This window comes from Mastigoproctus giganteus, chromosome 7 (assembly GCF_048544385.1).
Source record: "Mastigoproctus giganteus isolate SK-2022 chromosome 7, ASM4854438v1, whole genome shotgun sequence".
NCBI classification, from domain to species: Eukaryota; Metazoa; Arthropoda; class Arachnida; order Uropygi; family Thelyphonidae; genus Mastigoproctus; species Mastigoproctus giganteus.
Window position 1 is genome coordinate 20,844,137 of NC_143581.1, and position 24,765 is coordinate 20,868,901.

Here is a 24,765-nt window from a genome sequence, read left to right on the forward strand (position 1 = left end):
GATAATGCCAATAGTCGTGACGACAGACTTTCGTTAGAATCTCTCACATCTGAGATTCCAACGTGTTCCAAAGAGCATCACGAGAGTATAGAAAATTCCTTAAAATACAACATGCGTTACTTCTCACTTAACACCACCAACTGAAGACATTATAACTTAACGAAAGTCTGTCGTCACAACTATTGGCATTATCAATTCTTTTATGTTCCAGATTAACTACTTTCTACTTTATGACAACCAGGGACAGAGTAGTGTACTTCTGCTTCCTTGCGCTTATTTTAAAATTCCGTTAAATTAAATCTCATCCCACCTTAATGCATTAACTTAACCATTCCACCTTATATTTAGCCATCAGTCTTTTCATAAAACTATTGCAGATTATATTCAAGGTGAGTACGACACTATAAGCATTTCACTATTTTTATATTTAGACCCTGTTAGTTTAACTTCTGTTCCAGGAAAATTAATGGAGGCACTGGTTAAAGAAGCACTGCAGGATCATCTAGACAGGACTTTAGTTATAGCTCAGACACAGCATGATTTTGTAAGGGGAAAGTCTTGCCTGACCAATTTTATTGGATACTATGATGTGGTCACAAAGGAACTGGATTCAGGGAATACCTTTGATATCATATATTTGGATCTTAGGAAGGCTTTTGATACTGTTGCACATGGAAGACTGCTGAACAAATTGGAGCAGTGTGGCATTGGAAGCAAATTGCTGCTATGGATAAAGGGATGGTTGAGTGGAAGAAGACAGAGAGTGGTAATCAATGGACACTGCTCATCGTGGACTAATGTTATTAGTGGAGTTCCTCAGGGTTCAGTGTTGGGTCCATTGTTGTTTTCTGTATTTATAAATGATATTGATGATGGTATATCAAGCTTAATATCCAGTTTGCAGACGATACAAAGTTTGGCAGGGTTGTTAAGGACACTAATGACAGTACGCTGCTGCAACAGAATCTAGAAAAGTTGAGCAGATGGGTTGAGAGGTGGCAAATGAAGTTTAACATTGACAAATGTAAAGTACTACATATGGGAAGCAGTAACCCCAGAGTAACGTATCAACTCTGTGGTGCTACACTGGCAGTGGTAGAGAACGAAAAGGACCTGGGGGTAATTGTGCAGGCAGAAACCAAATTTTCTGAGCAGTGCACACAGTCTGCAAGAGTAGCTCATGGTGTCTTGTCAATGATATACAGGAATTTTTCTAGCAGGGATAAGGAGATGATTATCCCCTTGTATAAGGCAATTGTCAGGCCACACCTTGAGTACTGTATACAGGTCTGGAGGCCTCATTTTAAGAAGGATGTAGAGCTGTTGGAATGAGTACAGAGAAGGGCAACAAGATTAATGAATGGAACAAAGGGTTGCACTTATGAAGAAAGGTTTAAGTTTTGCAAATTACAGTGTCTGGAGACTAGGCACCTGTGAGGTGATCTGATTGAGGTGTATAAAGCCTTGAATGGTTTGAGCATGCTCAATGCTGATGGGATTTTTCTTCTTGCTCAGAATAATTACCTGAGAGGGCATAAATTCAAGTTGAGGAAAGACAGATGTAGGATAGATGTGCAGAAGTTTGCCTTTAGCCAGCGGGTAGTTGGTTGGTGGAACAGACTTCCATCCTTTGCTGTGGAAGTTGATAGCCTAAATAAATTTAAGGCTGAGATAGGTATTTGGAATGAACGGAGGGGTGAAATGGGAGCGGGTTTTTTTTTTTTTTTTTTTTGACCGATACTGCATAAGCTTGCTTTCTTGCATCATATGCCTCTACTAATGCTAATTCATAGAATGTCAAAAAAGGAAAACAGAAAATACTGCATAACCAATTAGTGAATAGTGGGGGACAAAGCTAGGTGAGACAATATGAATTCATTTACAAATTTTTAAAAAGTGGCTTTTTTCAGGTACCATACTAGCAGCAGAAGATTATAGAGAGAGAGAGAGAATGGGGGGGAAGCTTTAAAAAATACTTTTACAAGTAGGCATAACTTTGGTCTTTATATAACCTTGAGCTAAGTTGATAAACTTAGTTTGCCCATTGTGATCTACAACCTGTACTTATATACTTTTTTTATTAATTTTAATTATATAATATTTTAAATTTAATTATATTTTCTTAATGTTAAATTATAAGATTTTCTATATTCTAACAATGAATATAGCATATTAAATTGTTTTATTCAAAAGAGGTCCAAAAGAAAACCTGAAATAAAAATCACTGAAAGGCAGTGTAAAGTATAAAATTCAGTAACAAAATAAAAAGAACAAAAGATAAAAGAATGAAAGTTAGAATTCACAGCCACTTTTTCTTATACACATATAATTAAAACTAATTCATTATAGATATACAAAAAATTAAGATTCTTAGCAAAGCTTATTATCAGCTTATTATTATTATTATTTTCAGCTGTAAAATTAGTCAGATATACAAAAAATATATTAAAATTCCAGAATAGTGGGAGAGAGTGCATTTTTTGTCGATTTTTTTTTTCCCTCCCTTTCTTTATTTCCTACTTGAAAAAAAAATTCTTCAAGTCCGGTAAAATACTTGACATATTTGTTGGTATAAAGATTACAGTTGAAAGTGGTAAGTCTCCATGAAAGTTTCTTGGGTTTCAGTTATTTTTTTCATACAGAATTTATAATGATGCATTATAAATTATCCTTGACACTGCTAATGGGAATGGCCTGTAAAGCATCAGCAAAAGTGTAAATATGTTTGAAGTCCTAAGAAAATGTAATTATTTTTATTATTTAGCAATATTTCTTAGGCCTTGACTGGGTTGAGCACGCTGAATTCTGATGGGATCCTTCCACTTGTTCAGATTACGAACCTAAGGGGGCATAAATTCAAATTAAGAAAGGACAGATGTAGAATAGATGTGCGGAAATTTGCCTTTAGCCAGCGGGTGGTTAATTGCTGGAACAAATTTTTCCATCTGTCGTTGTGGAAGTTGATAGGTTGAATAAATTTAAGGAGAAACTGGACAGGCATTTGAAGGGAATGGTGTGATTTTTTTTTTTTTTTTTTTGGCTGATGCTGCATAAGCTCATACACTTGCTTTCTTGCATCACATGTCACTACTACTACTACTGCTATATACACAGAGCTGCAGCTTCAGTTTCACCCCTCCCTGCCTCTTCAAATATCTAAACTGGGTTAGGCTTGGTTTTAAACTAAATATTTTGCCCTTTTACCCCCACCGCAACACAGACACTGCACAGTTTTACAGGCGCCTCCGTAGCCAGGTGGGAAGGAGGAGCAGCAGCAGTGCATAATACACTCTTCTTGATTAGACCGGGGTTCGAGCCCGTCACCACCAAATACGGAGGATGCGGAAAGGTCAGGGAATGACCACCGCATATTCTCGAGCAATATGGCCTTAGTTGCTAATGCTCCTAAAAACCAAATAATAAATAAGCACAGTTTTACAACACAATTATTACACCCTGGATATCAGAAAATTAAAGCCTATGATAAAGTAGTGTGGATGCCAGAAATGTGTATATGAAAAGGTAGAAGTGGACAGAAAGAAAACATGAAAAACAAACAATATAAAATACTTTAATTTGACTGTCCACTCTTTCTTCAAGAAAGTCATCAATAAAAATGAAGCTGTCATAATATTTCTGGAAACCCATACATTAAAAACAAATTAAGAAAATATTAAAATCAAGAATTAGAAAAGGTAATGCTCTACTGTAAAAGATGGCCTTCTAGCCGAGTGATCAGGAGCAGGAGTGCAGTAACACACACTCTGAGTAGACTGGAGTTCAATTCCCTGACTGCTAAATGTGGCCTATCTGCCAACCCGCACTGGACCAGTGTGGCAGATTATGGTCCATTTCCCTCAACATGAAACATTGAAGAGGCTTCCATCCTGCAGTGGATTGATAATGGCTGCAGTTTACCTTTACAATTTTTTCTACTGTAAATAGTCAGACTGGCAAGAGTACAGAAACAGTACCTTCTTTCACAGACACCAACAGCCATACAAATTGTACAAAAGCAACAGCAGTAACTAGACCCACAACATGTCAGAGTTCAAGAACAAATCATGATATTGTGTAATCATTTCCACTGTACATGCATAAGCTGCAGTCAGGAAAAAAAGCAATAACTAAAGCACTAATTACAATAAACACATTATTGTAATTATACAAATTCATTAGTATTTGTTTTCTATATATTAGTATACATCTAATCAGGAGTTCATAAAAGTGATAACATTGCACAAATGGAACATTATCTGCAATCATAATAAGCGAGATATGCACTGTAGTCTGAAATTGACAATATACATAGAACAAGAGAAAAAAATAATTTAAATCCATGTTGTGTACCTTTTTTAGAGATGTCGGAATGCCAGTGAATGAAATTGACTACATTAAAGTTGAAAGCATCACGTTTATTGTATATATCGATTATTTGTTATAAAGGAACTCTCTAAAACATACATCCCAAAAACTCTGACGATGAAAAATAAAAACAATATAAAAATAGGAAACAAATAAGGATCTTGCAAGAAATTAAAAAAATATGGAAAGAATATTACCAAACCCTGTTCAAAGGGGAAAGAAAAAATGCTCTTGCCTTAGATAATAGAAGAGATAAAGCACCCTCAATAACAAAAGTTCAGAATGCAATTAGCCAAATGAATGACAAGGCACCCGGAAATGATGGCATCCAAGCAGAACTATAGAAATTCGGAGGCAATGCAATGTTAAAACACCTTGCACAATTGTTTAATTTAATTTTATTTACAGGTGATATACCAGAAGACTGGAAAAGGGGAATAATAGTACCTATACACAAAAAAGGAGATAAAGAAAATTGTCAGAATTATAGACCCGTTACCCTTTTAAACCATATATATAAAATATTTATAAGGATCTTACAAAATAGGATACTTAAAATATATGAAGAAACAATAGGAGAAGAACAAGCAGGATTTAGAAAAGACAGATCAACAATAGACCAAATATTCACACTAAACATCGTTGCAGAAAAATATTGGAATAAGAAGAAACCTCTTTATCTGTGCTTCATCGATTTCAAGCAGGCATTTGACTCTGTAAACAGAGACAATTTAAAGAAGCAAATACAAAAAAATCCCACTTGATCATGAAATAATCATGTTTGTAAACAATTTCTACAAAAATACAAGAGCAGTAGTTTTACTACAACCTTAAAACAGAGAAACAACCTTAAAACAGAGAAATTTGAAATAGAGAAAAGAGTCAGTCAGGGATGCCCTTTATCTCCATATCTATTTAATATTTACCTAGAAGAACTAATGAAATCAATTGAAGAAAAAAGAGGCACAATAATAAATGGAAAAAATATAAACCACATAAAATATACAGATGATATTGTGATTTTAACAGAAACCAAAGAACAACTAAAAGAAATATTAATATAAATGAAACCAAAGTAATGCAAATCGAAAAAAACATAGAAGACGTAAAAATCCAAAATCAACAAATAGAACAAGTACAAAAATTTGTATACCTGAGCTGTAATAACTGGAAACCTAAGTAATATTGGCCAAATTAATCACAAACTGAACATTGGATGGACAAACATGAACAAACCCAAAAACATATGGAAGAGCAATACAATCTCAAAGTCTAAAAATTAAACTGTATGAAACTGTCATCATACTCACAGCAACTTATGGATCAGAGAATTGGAGAATAAATAAGAAAGAAAGGCAAAAAATAATGGCATTTGAAATGAGATGCCTAAGGAAAATCAATAAAACAAATTGGAGAGAACATAAAACTAATGAACAAGTAAGGAGAAATCTAAATTTTGAACGCAGAATAACAGAGCAGATCTACAAAAAAAGAACTTCAGTGGTTTGGACATGTGAATCGGATGAAACAACACAGGCTGCCTTATGTACTACTGACAGGAAGAATTGGAGATAGAAGACCACCAGGAAGACCCAAAAGAGAATGGCTCCAATGCCTAAAGAAAAACACAGGCTTTCAGAGCTATCAACAAATGATGCAAGATTCAAGAGATCGACAACAATGGGGTACAAAAAACTAAATAGGGACTCAACCCATGCCAAAAGGAAGAGTAGGAGGATGATGATGATATTATTCACTTTATTAGTATTAGCCATATAGTGCAAGGAAGCCATACACTTTTGCTCCACTGGACTCATTATTATTAATGAGTGATAATAAAAAATACATAAGTAATAAAAAAGAAAAAGCAGATAAGAAAAGAAAATACAAAAATTATGCACTTCCTTCTTCACATAGGTAACTATCCAGTTCACCTTTCAGTTTATTCAAACTGTCGGCCTCAACTACCTGCAGAAGCAACTTGTTCCAGTAATCAATGAATTGCTGGCTAAAAGAAAACTTACTACAATCTAATCTAAACCTCTTCCCTGTAATTTTAATTGATGGCGCCTAGTTCTGGAATTCTTTATAACAATGATAGGGATTATAACCTCCTTATCTCTACTGAATATTATTCAATAAATCATTGATAGGACTCTATGGGCTTTCCTGGTTGCTTGTTTACACTGCTCGTTCTAGCATTATTCGATTGAGAAAACAAGATGCAGTTTTATATTTTTGCACAAAGTAGCAAATAGTAAAAAAAAAAAAAAAAAATGTTTTTCTTGATATATGCAACCGAATAGATGTATGAAATTGCAACCAAATAGATGTATTGTCCCCCATTGTTGTCAATCTCTTGAATCTTGCATCATTTGTTGATAGCTCTGAAAGCCTGTGTTTTTCTTTAGGCATAGATGTAAGACAAATAGTCATGTATGGACAGAAACATTAATTGAATTCAAAAGATACTCCAGTACTTTGAAAGTAAAATTTTAAGAAATATATTTGGTCCAGACTGCCATAGCTAGATACAAATTTCAGAGGAGGCACTCAGGACTTTAGGGGAAAATAGAGGTAGAAGAGTATCTATTAAAAAGAAATATAGTCTGTTATATGCTAAACAATAAACAACAATATTTGTTTATTACTTAGTAGAAGGACTGTATGAGAAGTTCAGTGTATTTTAAGAATTCTTCCACTATGACGATTCAACATTTGGCAGTGCAGAGAGGATTTTTTCCCTTTTCTTTGTATGTGCCTGGATGAAAGACTAAAGGATTAGTGGTTTGGATATAGAATTAAGTAAATTAATTTTTCTTTTACTTATTTCTTTAACATATTATAAATTTAATTTTAATAAAAGCTACTTTGTGATATTTTGTGAATTTAACAATTATTGTTAACATTAGCATTAGTAGAGGCATATGGTGCAAGAAAGCAAGCTTATGCAGCATCAGCCCCTCGACATGGGCACCTGTACGTGGTGAGGGGGACCTCCCAGTGATGCTGCTGGACTTCCAGACTAGCATCACTGGGATCCAACGCCCACAGCCCAGGTACCAGGCTTACATCAATGGAATCCGGCACGTTTGCCGTACGCTGCGACCCGTGGAAATTCGGAAAGGGGGATCCTGGTTGGTGGTTGAGGGGCCCAGCTTCAATACAGCACTTTGGCCCCTGCTTCGACAAGATGGGAGGTCCTGGAAGGCCCGGCTAGGATCAATCGGCTAGTAGGCTCGCCTGCGAGGGTCAACCGTGTCAATGCCACGCCCCTATCCTCATGGTCCGAGGGACAGGATTCAGGCTGGCGGCGGTGCGGGTATGGTGTCTGGGTAGCCCTGGCGTTCCACTCCCGAGCGCATTTATTGCATGCCGGGTAGTGGACGTCCCTTTGGGCTCCGTGGTGGGTGGGGAGCCCGGGCACTGAACCACTTAAAATCTACATGAATCCTGATAAACTTACTTCCTCAGGGGCCACAACCCGGTCCCTATCTGCAAACAGAGACGAAGACACATAATATTATTAGTACAAAGAGGCAGCGAACTGAAGTACCATCGGGGCCTGTTCCAAGGTTCCTAATTATACACTCCACCGGTGAAAAACCGATTGATAAAATGTCACCCTTTTTTATACAAAAAGGGTTAGATGGGTTAGCAGGTTCACCCAAGTCAGTTAAGAGGCTCCGTTCTGGGGATCTCTTGATTGAATCAAAAAATGACAGGCAATCAGAACATCTACTCCGAGTAACATCAATTGGAGGAATACCCATAACAGTGACACCACACAGAACACTCAATTCATCGAGAGGTGAATCCAAAGGTCGCGGGTTCGATTCCCGCCTCTGGCTTGGATCAAAGTGCTACAAAAAACCTTCGGAGGTGCATTATGGCCACAGAAGCCTATGCGCCAACAACTATCAAAAAAAAAAAAAAAAAAACCGAGAGGTGTCATTTCGGAGTGGGACCTTCTCGACGTAACCGAGGAGTAAATCTGCTCGGAATTAAAACCACAGGGAGTTATTGCCGTCAAGAGAATTACTGCACGAAGGGATGGAAAACTTGTTGAAACCAGGAGCGTTATCCTGACTTTTAACTCTCCTAAACCTCCTGATGAGATTAAAGCTGGATACATCAATTGTTCAGTGCGTCCATATGTTCCGAACCCTTTACGGTGTTTTAAATGCCAGAAGTATGGACATTCTCAAATGGCCTGCCGTGGAGTCCTTGCATGCGCTCGATGCGGTGCAAAGGGCCACGAAACAACAGCATGTTCAGCCGCAAAACCCACCTGTACTAACTGTGAGGGAGAACACCCGGCCTACTCACGAGCATGCCAGAGGTGGAAAGAAGAAAAAGAAATTCAACGGCTGAAGGCAGAGCTAAATATATCATACCAGGAGGCAAGGAAATCGGTGAAACCCCTGAATATCAACAAACCTACCTATGCCCAGAAGGTAGCAGGGAGATGTTCCGTCAGAACTCAGACGGACATGACCATTCCTCCAAAGGAGTCTTTCACTCCCATCGCGCATTACCTCATAAGTTCTCAAAAACCTGCACAGAAAAACCAATCGGCTGCCACTCCTATATCAGTACCTCCTAATGCTCCACAAGTAACAAAGGTAATTATGAAAGAAAAGAATAAGAAAGGGGAAGTCTCCCCTACTACCCAAGAAAACATGGATGTCAAGCAGAAGGAAGTACCCAAAGATTCAGTCTTGGAACTCTTTGCGGAGGAAGAAATGGACACGGGACAGCGTCCATTCTTTCCCAAAAAAGATAAACCCAAGACTGATAAAAGTAAGCCCTCAGCACCTCGGAAGCCGCCTGATGGACCCACCAAGCCAAAATAACGGCTAAATTCCTACAATGGAATTGTCGTGGATTCCGGCGAAATATTGATGACATCAAGGCCCTCCTGCAAAAGCACGAGCCAGTTTGCTTTTGCTTGCAGGAGACATATCTAAAGGCAAATGATGATCCCACCATGCACAACATCACAATTTTTTGAAAGGATAGAATTGCGGATGGCCCTGCTCATGGGGGAGTGGCTATCCTTGTGGGTAACCAGACCCCAGTGCAGCCGTTGCTAATTACAACTAGCATAGAAGCTGTTGCAATTCGCCTTACGGTGGGATTTTTATTAACGGTCTGCTCTATCTATTTGCCACCTGGGACTGACATCTCCCAGAAAGACCTTGATGATCTTCTAACGCAGTTGCCTCCCCCTTTCTTACTTCTCGGGGATTTTAATGGACATAACACCCTGTGGGGTAGTGCTAACATCAATGGAAGGGGACGAGTCATAGAGCATATGCTAAATGACAATGACCTTTCCCTTCTAAATACTGGAACAAATACCTTCTTCCACATGCCTACCCGTACTTTTTCTGCCATTGATCTCTCTATCTGTTCCCCTTCTCTACTCCCTTCACTCATTTGGGAAGTGGAGGAGAATCCATACGGAAGTGATCACTTCCTGGTGATAACCTCGTTACACAGTGGGAGACCATGTCTTCCCTTCAGGTTACCACGGTGGAAGATTGATCAGGCTGACTGGACTGCCTTCCAACATCAGGCAAATTTTGATCTTAGCACAGTCAGTCAAGAGCCTATCAATGATGCAGTTACGTACATCACAGAAATTATTGTCCAAGCAGCTGCGAATGCTGTTCCAAAAACATCCGCCCAGTTTCCACCATTTCCCAAACCTTGGTGGAATTCACAATGCACAGCAGCAAAAAAGGCTCAAAACAAAGCGTGGGGGATATTCAGCCGATATCCTACCACGACCAACCTTATAGCCTTTAAACGTGCACAAGCCAAAGCACGATATATCCGCCGTCAGAGTCAAAAGGAATCGTGGATCCGTTTTACATCATCTATTAACCAGTCTACCAACTCTAAGGTAGTCTGGGATAAAATTCGGAAAATGAAGGGAAAATATACATCCCACCCTTCTTCAATCCTAGATTATAATGGATGCGCTATTGCAGATCCAACTGCAATAGCCAATTCTCTTGGGGAAACATTCTCCAACATCTCTGCAACATCTTCATATTCCCCAGAGTTCCTGGTCCTGAAATATAAAATCGAAAAACAGGCACTTAACTTTAAATCTAAGAGCATTTATCCCTACAACGGGGATTTCACTATTCAGGAACTGAAAAGAGCCCTCGCTCTTTCCAAAGCTAGTGCTGTTGGACCAGATGGAATCCATTATGAAATGATTAAGCATCTTTCACCAAAATCTATGGATTATCTGCTCTTTCTATATAACAGAATCTTTATTGAAGGACAGTTTCCGGATTCCTGGCGCAAGGCAATCGTTCTTGCCTTTGCTAAGCCAGGAAAGGATCCAAAAGTCACTACCAATTATCGTCCTATTGCTCTGACTAGCTGTCTGTGCAAAATCCTGGAGAAAATGGTTAATTCTCGTTTAATATGGTACTTAGAATCAAATGACCTTCTCTCCACATCCAGTGCGGGTTCCGAAGGAACCGGTCCACTTTGGACCATCCGGGATGCTTTCCTAAAACGCGAACACTTGGTGTCAGTGTTCTTTGACATGGAGAAAGCGTATGACGCAACTTGGAGATTTGGCATTTTAAAAGATTTACATAGCCTAGGCCTTAGAGGGCGTCTCCTCTTTTTTATTCAGAACTTTTTAGCCAATCGATCTTTCCAAGTTCGTGTGGGATCCTCACTCTCTCGTTCCTTCAGCCAACAGGAGGGTGTACCACAAGGATCAGTATTAAGTGTCACGCTTTTCGCCATCAAAATAAATTCAATCACAGAACAACTTCCTCCAACTGTAAACAGTGCCCTCTATGTTGATGACTTTAGCATTTTTTGTCAGTCATGCAACATGAGGGTTATTGAAAGGCAACTGCAGAAAGCCATCGATAGTCTGAATTCCTGGGCACTTGCTAATGGCTTCAGGTTCTCGCCGGAGAAGACCGTTTGCGTACACTTTTGTCGGAAGCGTAATCTTCATCCTGAACCTGAATTAAGGCTCAGACAAAATGCTATTCCAGTAGCAGTGGACACAAAATTCTTGGGACTCATATTTGACAAGAAGCTGACTTTTCTGGATCATATCGTCAGCTCCGCACAAAGTGCACACGTGGGCTTAATATTCTCTGCTCGCTCTCCTCTACATCTTGGAGAGCAGACCGATGCACCCTTCTTCAGCTTTACCGTGCACTTGTGCGATCCAAACTAGATTATGGGTCCCAGGTATATTCCTCAGCCAGAGACAGTGTCCTTTGATGGCTGGACCCCGTCCATCATCAGGCCCGACGTATTGCTACTGGAGCATATCGCACATCTCCTGTCCAGAGCTTATACGTTGAAACAAACGAACCACCGTTATCGCTTCGACGTAAGCAGTTGTCTTTAAAGTATGCTTTAAAACTGAAATCCCTGCCAGACCATCCTGCGTGGCCATTCGTTTTTGAGCCACGATGGGAAGATTTATATAATACCCGTAAGACTGCCAATCGTCCTTTTGGTATTCGTCTCCAAGAGTTATTCAAAGAACTTAATATCAAGGTAGACAAGGTTGCCCGAACACCAAAGCAACCCTTTCCACCCTGGCATGCTCATGTCCCGGCATGTGACTTGTCTCTTAGAAATTGGGGAAAGTCGGACACTCCATCATCTGTCTACCTGCAGCTTCATTCAGCACACCGAACTGAATATTCCGACTTCGAATATTCCGACTTCGCGCCAGTCTACACAGACGGTTCGAAGTCGGAATCATATGTGGGATCTGCTGCTGTCTTTACAGACACAACTACATCGGAGCAGATTCCCTCTGAATGCAGCATATTTACTGCAGAGCTGCACGCTATAGAGTTAGCCTTGGATCACATTAGTGAATGCCAATACCAACGGTTCATTTTATATTCTGACTCGCTCAGCGTGTTACAGGCTTTAATATCTGTGAGATATAATCCTCATCCAGTTCTGTCTAGTATCCAGCAGAAGATTCACTTCCTCCGTGGACGTGAATATGATATCCGCTTCTGCTGGATTCCCAGCCACATTGGGATTAGGGGAAATGATTTAGCTGACGCCGCAGCCAAATCAGCAATTCCCAATAATAACCGCTGCCTGTCAGTCCCCTATACAGACTACAGGCAAATAATACACGAGAAGATACACTCCCAATGGCAAGATTCGTGGAATAGACAGACTGCGAATAAATTATATCATATAAAGCCTGTAATTGAACCGTGGCAGTCTAGTCTGCGCAGGAATCGTAAGGAGGAAGTTGTTCTTTCCCGGACCCGCATAGGACACAGTCATTTAACTCATTCGTTTCTGCTGAGGGCTGATGACCCTCCTATGTGTGTGTCCTGTGGCACAATCTTAACGATCAGACACCTTTTAATTGACTGTCCCGATTTTAGCAGCACCCGTTTTACCGCTTTTAATCATATGACTGAGCCGTATACACTCAGTCAGATTTTATGATGACAATGACAATGTGTCTCCTGTTTTTAGCTTTTTTAAATCAAAGGTTTTTACTCGTATTTAAAATTTATACGTTATTGTTATTTCTTTTATTGATATACTTTTTATTATATATCTGGACATGGTGGCCTAACTACTTAGGTCACTGAAAGAATAAATTTTTATATATTACCTGGTCTTGGCGCATTATAGCCTTAGATGCTAATGCGCCAATAAAATCCAAATCAATCAATCAATCAAGCAGCATCAGCCAAAAAAAAACCACTCCCATTTCACCCCTCCATTCGTTCCAAATGCCTGTCCAGCTCAGCCTTAAATTTATTTAGGCTATTAGCTTCCACAACAAAAGATGGAAGCCTGTTCCACCAATGGTAGATGACTTTCATCAACCGATGAAATACCACCACTTTGCTTATTGGAGGCTTGAAGTGGTGAAACCCATGTTTAGTCTCTAGAGCAAAGTTTCCGGCATCCCCCCCCCAATACTTCCCCTTCAACCCATGCACAGTACTAAGTACTATAGGTTTTTGATACCTTTCGTGTTTGGGATTTTCATAAAAAAACTACCCGCTGGCTAAAGGCAAATTTCTGCACATTTGTTCTACAACTATCTTTCCTCAATTTGAAACTGTGCCCTCTCAGGTTCTTAGTCTGAGCAAGAGGAAGAATCCCATCAGCATTCAGCTTACTCAACCCATTCAAGGCCTTATACACCTCAGTCAGATCACCTCGCAGGTGCCTACTCTCCAGACACTACAATTTGCAGAACTTAAGCCCTTCTTGGTAAGAGCACCACTTTGTTCCCCTTCTTTGTACTCTTTCTAACAACTCTACAACCTTCCTAAAATGAGGCCTCCAGACCTGTACACAGTACTCTAGGTGTGGCCTGACCATTGCCTTGTATAACAGGATAATCACCTTCCTGTCCCTACTAGCAAAATTCCTATATATCATTGACAAGACTGCAATGACCTGCCCTGGCAGCCTGTCTGCGCTGCTCAGCAAACTTCATATTTGACTGCACAATTACCCTCAAGTCTTGTTACAGCATCCACATTGAATAGTTTGTCCAATTGTATTGTAACTGAGACTAAAATGGCTATAGGCAATTCCTGTTCACTTGCATATCCTGTGTTATGTATTGAAAGATTGATTTAGTTGGTAATCATAGCTCAGCTGACAATTTTTTTCTTTGTTCCCAGTGTACCAAATGCAGATAAAAACTTTGTGCATTACTAGAAGAATTTGAGTCACTGAAGAAACAGGTGCTTGCCCTAAAGACAACTGTAATTGGGAGCTCATTAGGGACTCAAGATTTTAGAAACCTGGAAAGCTCACATCGATCTTTGGGCTTTGCAAAATTTTTAACTTACGCTTGGCCTTTGCCTTCTCAATACGACCAATTCTAAGTATTGTATGCTTATATCATCAGTATTTAGAGAAAGAGAATTCCTGGTCATTCTGAAATGAGTAAAAAAAAAAAAGTGGAGGAAGAGATGTCTTTTGATATTTGATTCAACTGTTCAGAGCTTCAAAATTCATGATATTGTGTTTTAAATTAAGCGTGATTTAAAGAGTAGCACTTTTATAAGAAAGGTAAGCTTTCAAATCGTTTTAAAGCAAAAATGTTTATGAAACAAAGGCCAAAGGAACATCTTTACTCCGGGTGATCCAGTCCAGCCTCAATTTCAATATATTTTGGTGCTGAGCTTAGGGAAAGCCCAAAATATTTATGGGAGGGTGGCACTGAGCTTTCCTTGCTGTCCCCCAACTGTAGAGGAAAGGAAAATGAATATAGAGGAAAGTACAACAAAAATTATAAACCTCCTCTATGGAATGTTGTTGGATGCTTATAATTTTTTTTTTCGATGATGATAATGAAAAAATAATAAACGTTTTTGCTAATTTTGGCGAGCCAGAAAATTTATACAACAATAATTACTTAATTTGTTGTTCAGGCTATGATTGTATTGATCATAATTTCATTATAAACAAATAATTTTCAATTTACTATAATTAATAAATTCGAATGAAAGTAAAGTTTCAAGCTCTTTTTTTTTTTTTTTTTTTTTTAAACCATATTGTGCCACTTATGTTAATAGTAGCACTAGTAGTTTTCTTTCTAGTATAAGATGTTTTCTTACATGGGAAGCACATTCGCCCCCCCCCCCCAATAAATTTCCAGTTTTCGAAATATATTAGCAAATTAGTATTAATAAAAGTAAACTCCGCGTGGATGATTCATAAGTCAAAATGACTGCATGTGTTGCTACGAGGTGGCGACACTTCCATAGGTGTACGATGGCCTCACAATTTTTTAATAGATACACTATATGAAAGAAACTTTCATGATTTTCGTATACAGTATTTGTATATTTAAACTTTAGGGAAACAGATATATTAAAGTAGGTCATTCAGCAAACATTTGAGAGCATGGCATAATTAATTTGATATTTCATCTAAGTATATAGTGATCTAATCACACTTTTCAATTGTGACACCTTTGCATAGATCTAAACAGGGGAAGATTTATAAATAGCGGCGCTAGACAAAATATTCGTACACGAAGCTCTCTCTGTCTCGTGGGGCTGCCGGAGAAAATTTCAGATAATTGAAAATACGTGCTCATTTACGGAACTTAAACAGCTATCTTATTTGTCTAGTCCTAAGTTCAGCAGCATCTGTAAATTTTGCCGCTCTTCTCGTATACCGGAGAAATAAGTTTCTCTTTTACCAGATACTTGGCTTTCATTTAAAAGATTAAGAGTTATTATTATTATTAGCCATGTGGCGTAAGGAAACCCGGGGCTTATGCTGCACCAGCCAAAAAAAAATTTCTGAACTACAATGAGAGAGAGAGAAAGAAATAAAAGGGAATCACCAAGGAAGAGAAGAATGATGATATCCAGCTCAGGACCCTGGGTGTGCCAAGCCCATACTCACCAGATGTGAGCCCCTGGGTAGATTTATAAAGAATCTCTTTGCAAAAAATGTTTTAATTTGGTAATTTTTAGATTTTTTTATTGGCATTTTCTCGGGCCTCGTTTGGAGAAACTTTGGTTTCTGAATGAAGAGTTGAGTTTTAAAATATACATACATGTGTTTTTATTTTTACCAGAGAAGTCTCTTCAATTAAAATTTTAGGAACCTGTGTTAATTAAATACTGTATTCAAATGTGCTACTTTAGAGCATCTAATGATGTACACGTTTTCATAGCATGTAAATAAGTTGCTAGCAACATACTTCAGTCTCCCCAATCGTGGTTTCGTTACTCAAAAAACTTGTCGCGAGCAATTTGAAATAGTACCACCAAAATTCCCAAAAGCAGGGGTTCTCAAACTTTGCTATACCGCCGCCCCCCAAAATGATTAATGAATCTATTGCCATTATAAATAAAAATTAATGATTTCATTTGATTTAGAATTTGACAAGAAATAGGTATTCATTTTCTTTAATAATTAAATGTTAGTCTATACTATCAAATAAAGCAATGATAATTTCACAACTTTATGATATAAAACTGTTGCATTAGAAATAAATTTTAAAAAATCGCATTTAAATGTGACGGTGTTTGTGTGAGTTTTAAATTTTGGTGTATATAACATATAATAGAAGTTTGGTTAAGTAAATTCAGAGGTTAAATAAATTGAATTATCTAAACTATAATACAATAAGATATATATATATATATATATATATATATATATATATATATACACACACACACAGCCAAATTTTATATGTAAGGTCGGGTCAACGATGAGCAATATGCAATAATTAAAAATCTTTCTTATTGTGTTATAGTTTTAGATAATTCAGTTTATTTAACTTCAAAATTGATTTCGCCATAGTACATTTTGATCATCACAGAAACAGAACCCTATCGCTGTTTTACTTTCAATTTGGGTGGTCGACCCCAGACGAAGTCACCTGGATTGTAGGTAAGCAGCGATAAGTTTTGTATATATACTGTATTATCCTTTTGTATACTAACTTTTGTACATTATCCTATGCGTTTTCTCTTGGTATATATCTTAATATGATTATCTTACTATAATACTGTATTATCCTTTTGTATACTAACTTTTGTACATTATCCTATGCGTTTTCTCTTGGTATATATCTTAATATGATTATCTTACTATAATACTGTATTATCCTTTTGTATACTAACTTTTGTACATTATCCTATGCGTTTTCTCTTGGTATATATCTTAATATAATTATCTTACTATAATCTTCCCCATAATATTAGGAGGCGCCTCCGTAGCCAGGTGGGAAGGAGCAGCAGTGCATAGCACACGCTTCTTGATTAGACCGGGGTTCGAGCCTGTCACCACCAAATATAGGAGGATGCGGAAAGGTCAGGGAATGACCACCGCATATCCCGGAGCAATATGGCACTAGTTGCTAATGCTCCTAAAAACCAAACAAACAAACAAACAACCCATAATATTATTAAAGTACGATTTATATATGTGTGTGTTCCAGGTTTCTCTGATTCATTTTGTCGAATTCCTGCCTGTGTGGTTTCTGTATAATACTGCGCACACCATGGGGCAAAGAGATTTGGTCAGCTTATGTAGTTAGACTACTTCAAATTTTGGCTGTATATATTGAAAGCCTTTTATTCTTTTTTTTTTTTTTGTAGATGTAAAGGAGGCTCATGATTCTTAATGCCCCGTGTTGTATAGGTTCAAGTACTTTTAATGCACTGCATCTAGCAGGCATATATAGGAGAACCATAATTTATGTGGGGTCTAATTACGAATCAGTATTTGATTTGCTATCATTGTTGTTCTTATTTAGGCAAATTCGGGGCCGTGGTTCAGCTGGCGTTTCCCTCCCCCCCAGAAGCGAACTGTAATGTGTATAATTATTATTTATTTATTTATTTTTTTTTTTTTTTGTATTTATTCACTTGTTATATAAAGGTTACCACTAACAAAATAGATGCTTTAAACAGTGGTAATTTTATTCGTCTAAAGTCACTGATCACTTTTGAAGTTTGCGTTCACCGTTCACTTTTGAGTGTGAAATACCAATACGAAGTTCGCACTTCGTGCACGACACTTGCTGCCACTGTTCTGACAGGCTCTGGAAATTAAAAACAATGTTGTTGAAACTTGATTAAAAATACTCTTAAAATTAAATTTGGAAAAAAAAATTGATAAAATTACTACATGTTTTGTAAATTCTTAAATGATAACGTGATTTTAAAAACTATAGTATTTTAAGCTGCTATGGCTTAATGTACATCGGGATTTAATTATAATACAAATACTCTAATACAGTAAATATAGTACTGTACAGTTGGTAACACTGTGCTGGATGGAAGATAGACAATGATAATGTGTTTAATTTATGGATAACTGGAAGTTTGTTTATTCCTGCTTTGGCCTTTTGAAAAAATTCGATAAAACTTTGAAGTTCTTTATTTATGGCAGTGGTTCCCAACCAGTGTGCCGCGACCCTTTTCAATTATGCGGCGAGATTGGGAAAAATTCCATTCAGTTCGATGGTAATCACTATTTCGGTGTGCCGTGAATATGCGTCTTTTAACTTTAAAGTTTGGTTTGAGTGACAAAATATTGGGTACCACTGATTTACTGGATTGTAAATCCATTTCGTGTACGTAATAATCTAACTTACATAATTACCATTTTAATATTTTTTTATGATACTAGTTAATGCAAAATTTTGCTTAAAATTTATTTCTTATTACTTCACCTTTTTCTTTCAGGGCAAAAGGTTAATTTTTCAATAACACACGAGTGATACGCAAAGTGTGCAGTACACAAAACATTAAAGTTTAGATAGTTTATCAAAAAAAAAAAAAAAACGGCAAGTATAATCCCTACATGTCAATGCACTTGTTTTGGTTCCTTGCATTTATTTCTTTGAGAATGCCTGTCATGCCCTGCCCCATAAAGGAGCTGTGGGAATGGCGCAGAGCTAATGAAAGAAGATCGTCCTAGAAATATTATTTGAGTTCACCACCCTGATTGAGGACGAGTGAGGGCTTCAAGGATCGTTAGGAAGAAGTTATCGCGAACTACCCTCCCAACTTTATAAACTTTTAGAAAACTTCCGAGAGTAAAATACTTCCGCCTTTGCGTCAACTTCCGGCAAGTTGTGTTTAACAGCCGTCTGTCTTTTGCTAGCAGCGGGTATAGTTCGGGTGCAAATAAACAAAAAAAAAAAAAAAATGGAAAAAAGAAAGAAAGAAAAGTAAAAGAAAATCGCCGCTCCCTAGTCTTCCTTCATTCTTTTCACTCACGATAACGCGATAAAAAGACGATAAAAAATCATCGCTAGATAATGAAAAACAAGACTAAAGCTGGGAATGGCAAGTCCTTCATTGTAGCAAGGTCACTCAGCTTCAACCACTGCATAAAAAACAAGACAGGGGGAGGGGGAGAATTATCGTCTGTTGGGAATGAAGCTTATTGTCCTCACCCTACTAGTGAAAAGCAAAAAGAAATGGGTCGTGCCTCTTTTCACTTCTCCCCCGTGGGTCAGGGTACAGCCGCGATAACGGTCGTGGTTTGCACAGATGGCGGCCACCTGGCCTTAGCTTCCTAGGGGGAAGGCTAACTTCCCTAATGCTGGCCGTGGCCTGCCCAAAAAATAAAATGGTAGAAAAATAAAGCAAATTTAAAATTGCAGAATTTATATGAATTAGATATTCAAAAATACGTGAATTTTATTTATATGTAATTGCGTATTATAAATAGTTGAATTTTCCCTGATATCACACAAAAATTTTAGTAAATTTTAAATTACACGTTTTGAAGTAATATTTTATTATGGATTTTTTTCTGCGTATAATATTGACTACTTGTGTATTATTTAATATTAATTATTTTGTAAATTATTTGGTTTTCGAATATGTTAAAATAGAGTATTTTAAAGGCATAAGGGAAATTAATAGATAAATTTAGAAATATTGAAAATCCAACAAAAATATTATTTTCTATCCATAGAGGCTTTTGTACTCGATGTGCCTTGCAACTGGAAATGTGCCCTATGTGTCGTAGTGAAATTAAGCAAAGAGCTGAAACAACCTGATATTCAGCAACATAGGTAAAGTTTTCAAATATTATTTTCTCCAGTATATGAATTTTTAATTTTTGAAGAACATTATTTTGTTATATATATATTTTTTCATAACTACCTATAATAAGAGTATTTATAAGAATATATTTATTAATTATGTTCAGTATGATATATGCCTGTGTTAAGGGTTTAATTTTTGTTTTCAGTATTTTTGTAAATAATATATAATAGTGGATCAAAGATTAGTTGACCAATCCTTGATCAATGCTTAGGTTCCAGTTAAGCAATGCTACTTGAGCCTAAACTACATGCCAAAGGCATTATACCGTTTTTTTTTTTTTTTTTTTCCTTGGCGTTCCTTCTATGTGAATATTTTGTCTAGAGCCTGCAAATTTATAAATATGCCCTTGCTCAGTGAAAGCATTTTGTCATATTTTTGTCAAGTAGATATTATACTTAGGAACTCTCCTCTTTTTTGTTTCTAACTTGGCACTTGGGGACAAAAAGAGAACAGTTCATTTATTTCAACTAGAAAGAAAAATTTCAAAGTAATGGAAACATGTGGACTGACTACTAGCCCATTGAGAAAAGTTTAGCATTTGACCATCATTTCAAAATAACGTGCAGTATTCAAGAAAATAGGAAATCATCCATGCATATCATGCAATCATGAGAATTTCCTGTTAATGGTTCCTGTGGTTTTTGATTGTTTCCAAAAATAGAGGCTCAGTAAGGAAACAAGTTTGGGAACTTTTATTCGTCAACATTTTCCTTTATACCATGTCTTTTCCAAGGCAGCCTTTAGCAGCTAACAGACGATCATCTGCGAAATTTGCCTCAAATATCAAGTACGAGGTTTGTTCCAGATTTTACAAAAATTATTTTAGAAAAAAAATGTCATTTTTCTCATTAATATGTATATGTACATAAACTTTGTATCTATAGTAATTACATAAATAAATACAAATATCACCTAATATTTATTAGACGATTTATTAATTAAATTTTAATTTCATGTGGACCACAATAAGATATTTTTTCTAATATGGACCCCAATGATAACTAATTGGTGACCCCTGTGCTAAGGCATGCAAAAACAGTAGGCTTTTGGGAGCCATCTATATAGAATAAAGATAAATTGAAAAAGTTGTTTTGCTTCCTCTGTAATTCTAGCCATGGCACAACTTAGTTGGCATGACACAATCTGTCTGTCACTCATTTAGAGAGGTTTATGTTCCTTCCTCTTGGCAACTCAAGGAATTTCTAGTCTTCTTCAGTCGAGGCCACAGTTAGCCAGTCTCAGGCAGAAGGAGTAGGGTTCCCTCATGAGTTGGTTTTTTTTTTTTTTTTTCAGCCCATGTTATGCAGCCAACATATTATGCAAATCAGCCCATGGACATACATTTCCACATAAAAATGCACATATATACAGATATTAACAACAAGATCCAGTGCTGTGAAAATAATAATTTGAATTTCTCTATATTTCTAATCCATAAAAACAGTTTTTACCATTTACCTTACTTTTGAGTTATTTAGTTTCAGGTCATCAAAATTAATAATAGAGTCAGGATATCCAGTATAAATAATCTATTCTGGATGTAATATAACAACATAGATAATCCATTCTCTGTGACAGTATGGTGGGTTTGATTCCCATTAGAGACTGGAAAAATTCTCTAAGGCCTCTTCACAGTCTTAGCTATAGTTAACCAATCTCAGGCAAAGGGAGCAAGGTTTTTCCCTGTGAGTTATGTCCAGGTGTTTCAACTTTCATAGCTTGAAATTAGCCTGTGAAAAGACATAATACATGATAAACCATATGAATTGCTGAACTATTATCAAAGTAATTAGTGCAACAAAATAAACTGTGTATACATAATAATTCTTAGTTGGATGTACAGTAAATTCCGAGGCGCCTTCGTAGCCAGGTGGGAAGGAGCAGCAGTGTGTAGCACATGCTTCTTGATTAGACCGGGGTTTGAGCCCGTCACCACCAAATACGGAGGATGCGGAAAGGTCAGGGAATGACCAACGCATATCCCGGAGCAATATGGCCTTAGTTGCTAATGCTCCTAAAAACCAAAAAAAAAAAAAAAAACAGTAAATTCCTGTTATAATACTCCTGCTTTTAATGCTCTTTTCTTTTGGCCCCACGATCAGTCCTATGAAGTGCCATGCATTTATTTTAATGCCTGTAACACGTTGGTTTAAAATGCTGTTCTGCATATATCACTTGTTTTTTTAACTTTCCAAGGTTATTTTTGATTTTTAGTTTAGAAAAAGAGATGATTCTAGAAATCATTTCTGGTGCAGGTGGCATTTATTTATTTCATATTTAATTCAAAGCTTTGAAGGTAGAAAGGCCGCTCTTTACACCTCATTGTATAGCCATTTATTGTTGCATTTGTACCCTTGTCAGATTTTTTATTTATTTATTTTTTTAAAATTCAACATCAGTAAATTCATTAATGACAGCGTCATTATTATTATGTTAACACTATATTTACATATTTAGTTTAATTTAATAAAATCTTTTTAAATTTTTTCATTCCTTTTTAATGGCATGCAAATAAAGGTTGAAAGTGCAAAAAGGCAAGCATAATAGGTTATAAACCATATGAATTGGTTTATTGTATATTAATTTGTTATGAGCTGGTTTAGAACCTGTATATATGTAAATTTAAAAATTGATTTTGCAACTTAGTATAAACCATTGCTTCATGAACACTAAAAAAAACCCCTGAAAACTCATTATTGTTTTGGGAATATTGGAGGTGGGGGTATTTCAACACAGAAATTAAATACAGGCAGATTTTAAGTGCATTACTGCATTAGGCTGATCATAGGAAATGTTCTGTCCCCTCTAAAGATCGATTAAGCTTGGTGTTATGTCCACTTAGAGACAAATGCCATTATGCATGGTTTCAGCTTAAGTTGTCAATAATTTCTTTTTAAATTGCATAGCATCATCCAATAGATGAATCTGCTATGCATTTAAAAAACTGAAACACTACCAGGACAGCTGTTTTGCAGCTTGCTAGCTTCTCATCAGCTGGTGGGTGGCTGCTATTAGGAAGCCTATGCTGAAAAAGTGAACAGTTGTTTTCATTCTAAGTGAACAATCACATGGTGTATGGAAGAAAAACTGTCATTTAACTTGTTCAGTATAGGTCTCCTAATAGAGGCCTGCTGACAATAAGCCATAAGCTTCAAAACAGCTGGCCTGGCAGTGTCTCACTGATTTTTAATGCATAGTGAATTCAGTTATTGGATGACACTATGCGATTTAAAAAGATGTTTACAACTGTGGATAATGATTTTTGTCTCTAAATAGACATAAAATCAATCTTTGGAGGGAACAAATTGTCCCCTGTGATTGTCCTAACTCAGTAATGTGTTTAAAATCTGTCTAAAAATCAACATTATCTACTAAAATATTTACAAATAAAATATTAGTAAATTAATAAGAGGAGTTTACCTCAATATAGTACGTGGAACACTTCCGTATGATACCCTCCAGAAATTAAAACGGAAAAAACGAAAAAATCGACAACTTACCGGTACATTAAAGTAAAATATAAATAATTAAAGTAAATTATAAATAATTAAATAATCAATTTAACACAATTCAAAATCAATTCAAAACAATTAAAATTCAAATTAACGCAATTAAAAGAAGCTAACGAAAATATTCAAATATTTTCACGACAGTCGGTCGAAAAGCATTGTCAGCTTCAGGAAGGAAAATCGTTTTGAATATTTTCGTTAGCTTCTTTTAATTGCGTTAATTTGAATTTTAATTGTTTTGAATTGATTTTGAATTGTGTTAAATTGATTATTTAATTATTTATAATTTACTTTAATTATTTATATTTTACTTTAATGTACCGGTAAGTTGTCGATTTTTTCGTTTTTTCCGTTTTAATTTCTGGAGGGTATCATACGGAAGTGTTCCACGTACTATATTGAGGTAAACTCCTCTTATTAATTTACTAATATCATTATCAACGTAGAACATATTGTGTATTACAGCTCTGATTCATACTATCTAACAAATAAAATATGAAAAAAATCCCTAAAATAGGGTTTTATTTTATAAAAAGAACCCTAAGGTTATTTCCATAGAAAGCACTATAACGATAGTTTACTGTGTAGATTTAAAAGATAATTCCAGTTTCTAATGACATGAGATGAGAATACTATAAAATGGCTTTTATTTTATATTTTTAGGAAGTTACCCTTTGCTACAACTGTGGTGCTACCTCTGCTCAGAAAACCGTTTTCTTCCTCCGTTTCACCAATACATGTTGGAGCATGTTGTTCCAGGAGGACATTGGTGTCAGGTCTGCCAACAAGCCTTAAAGTCCCACAATGCCTTGGTCCTTGTCTGCAGTAGATTATTATCTATGGAGTCAGTAGCTCCATTAAATGCAGATTGAGTGCAACTAAGTTACTGTTTTCCTTTTTTGTTGTTGTTTTTTTTTTTTTTTTTTTGCAAACTCTATTTTTATTAAAGTTAGAACTGTGAATAGTTTAGCCTGTATCATGCTCTGAATACACTGAAGTTCCATGCCTAATTTATTTCAACAGAGTTTCTTTTTGTGGTTATATGCAGAAAACAAACTGTAGTTTCTTTGACTGTAAAAATTGTTCCTTCCATAACACCTTCCATAACAATCAAAATAACAAGGAGTCATTGATATAATGCTGATAATCTGTATAAATAAATCATGTAATTACCAAAGAATATTGGTATTTTGTAGTACCTACACTATGACAATGAGTCTGCATTCACATGTTTAACATTGATGTATGTTCGTCCCCTAGAAAAATCTTTACGTAAATATTTTAGC

General features: G+C 36.5%; 1 protein-coding gene across 1 annotated transcript in view; it reads left to right on the top strand.

Annotated features, from left to right (window-relative positions):
• The window catches only part of LOC150082630 (RING finger and SPRY domain-containing protein 1-like), a 178,129-nt gene extending 153,781 nt beyond the window's left edge, over positions 1-24,348 (top strand). The window contains exons 15-16 of the mRNA XM_090377556.1: positions 19,837-19,936; positions 24,143-24,348. Coding sequence (XP_090233682.1) covers positions 19,837-19,921 — 85 coding nt within the window. The 3' untranslated portion in view covers positions 19,922-19,936; positions 24,143-24,348. The remainder of the gene's footprint in view (positions 1-19,836; positions 19,937-24,142) is intronic.
• The last annotated feature ends 417 nt before the right edge of the window (positions 24,349-24,765 follow it).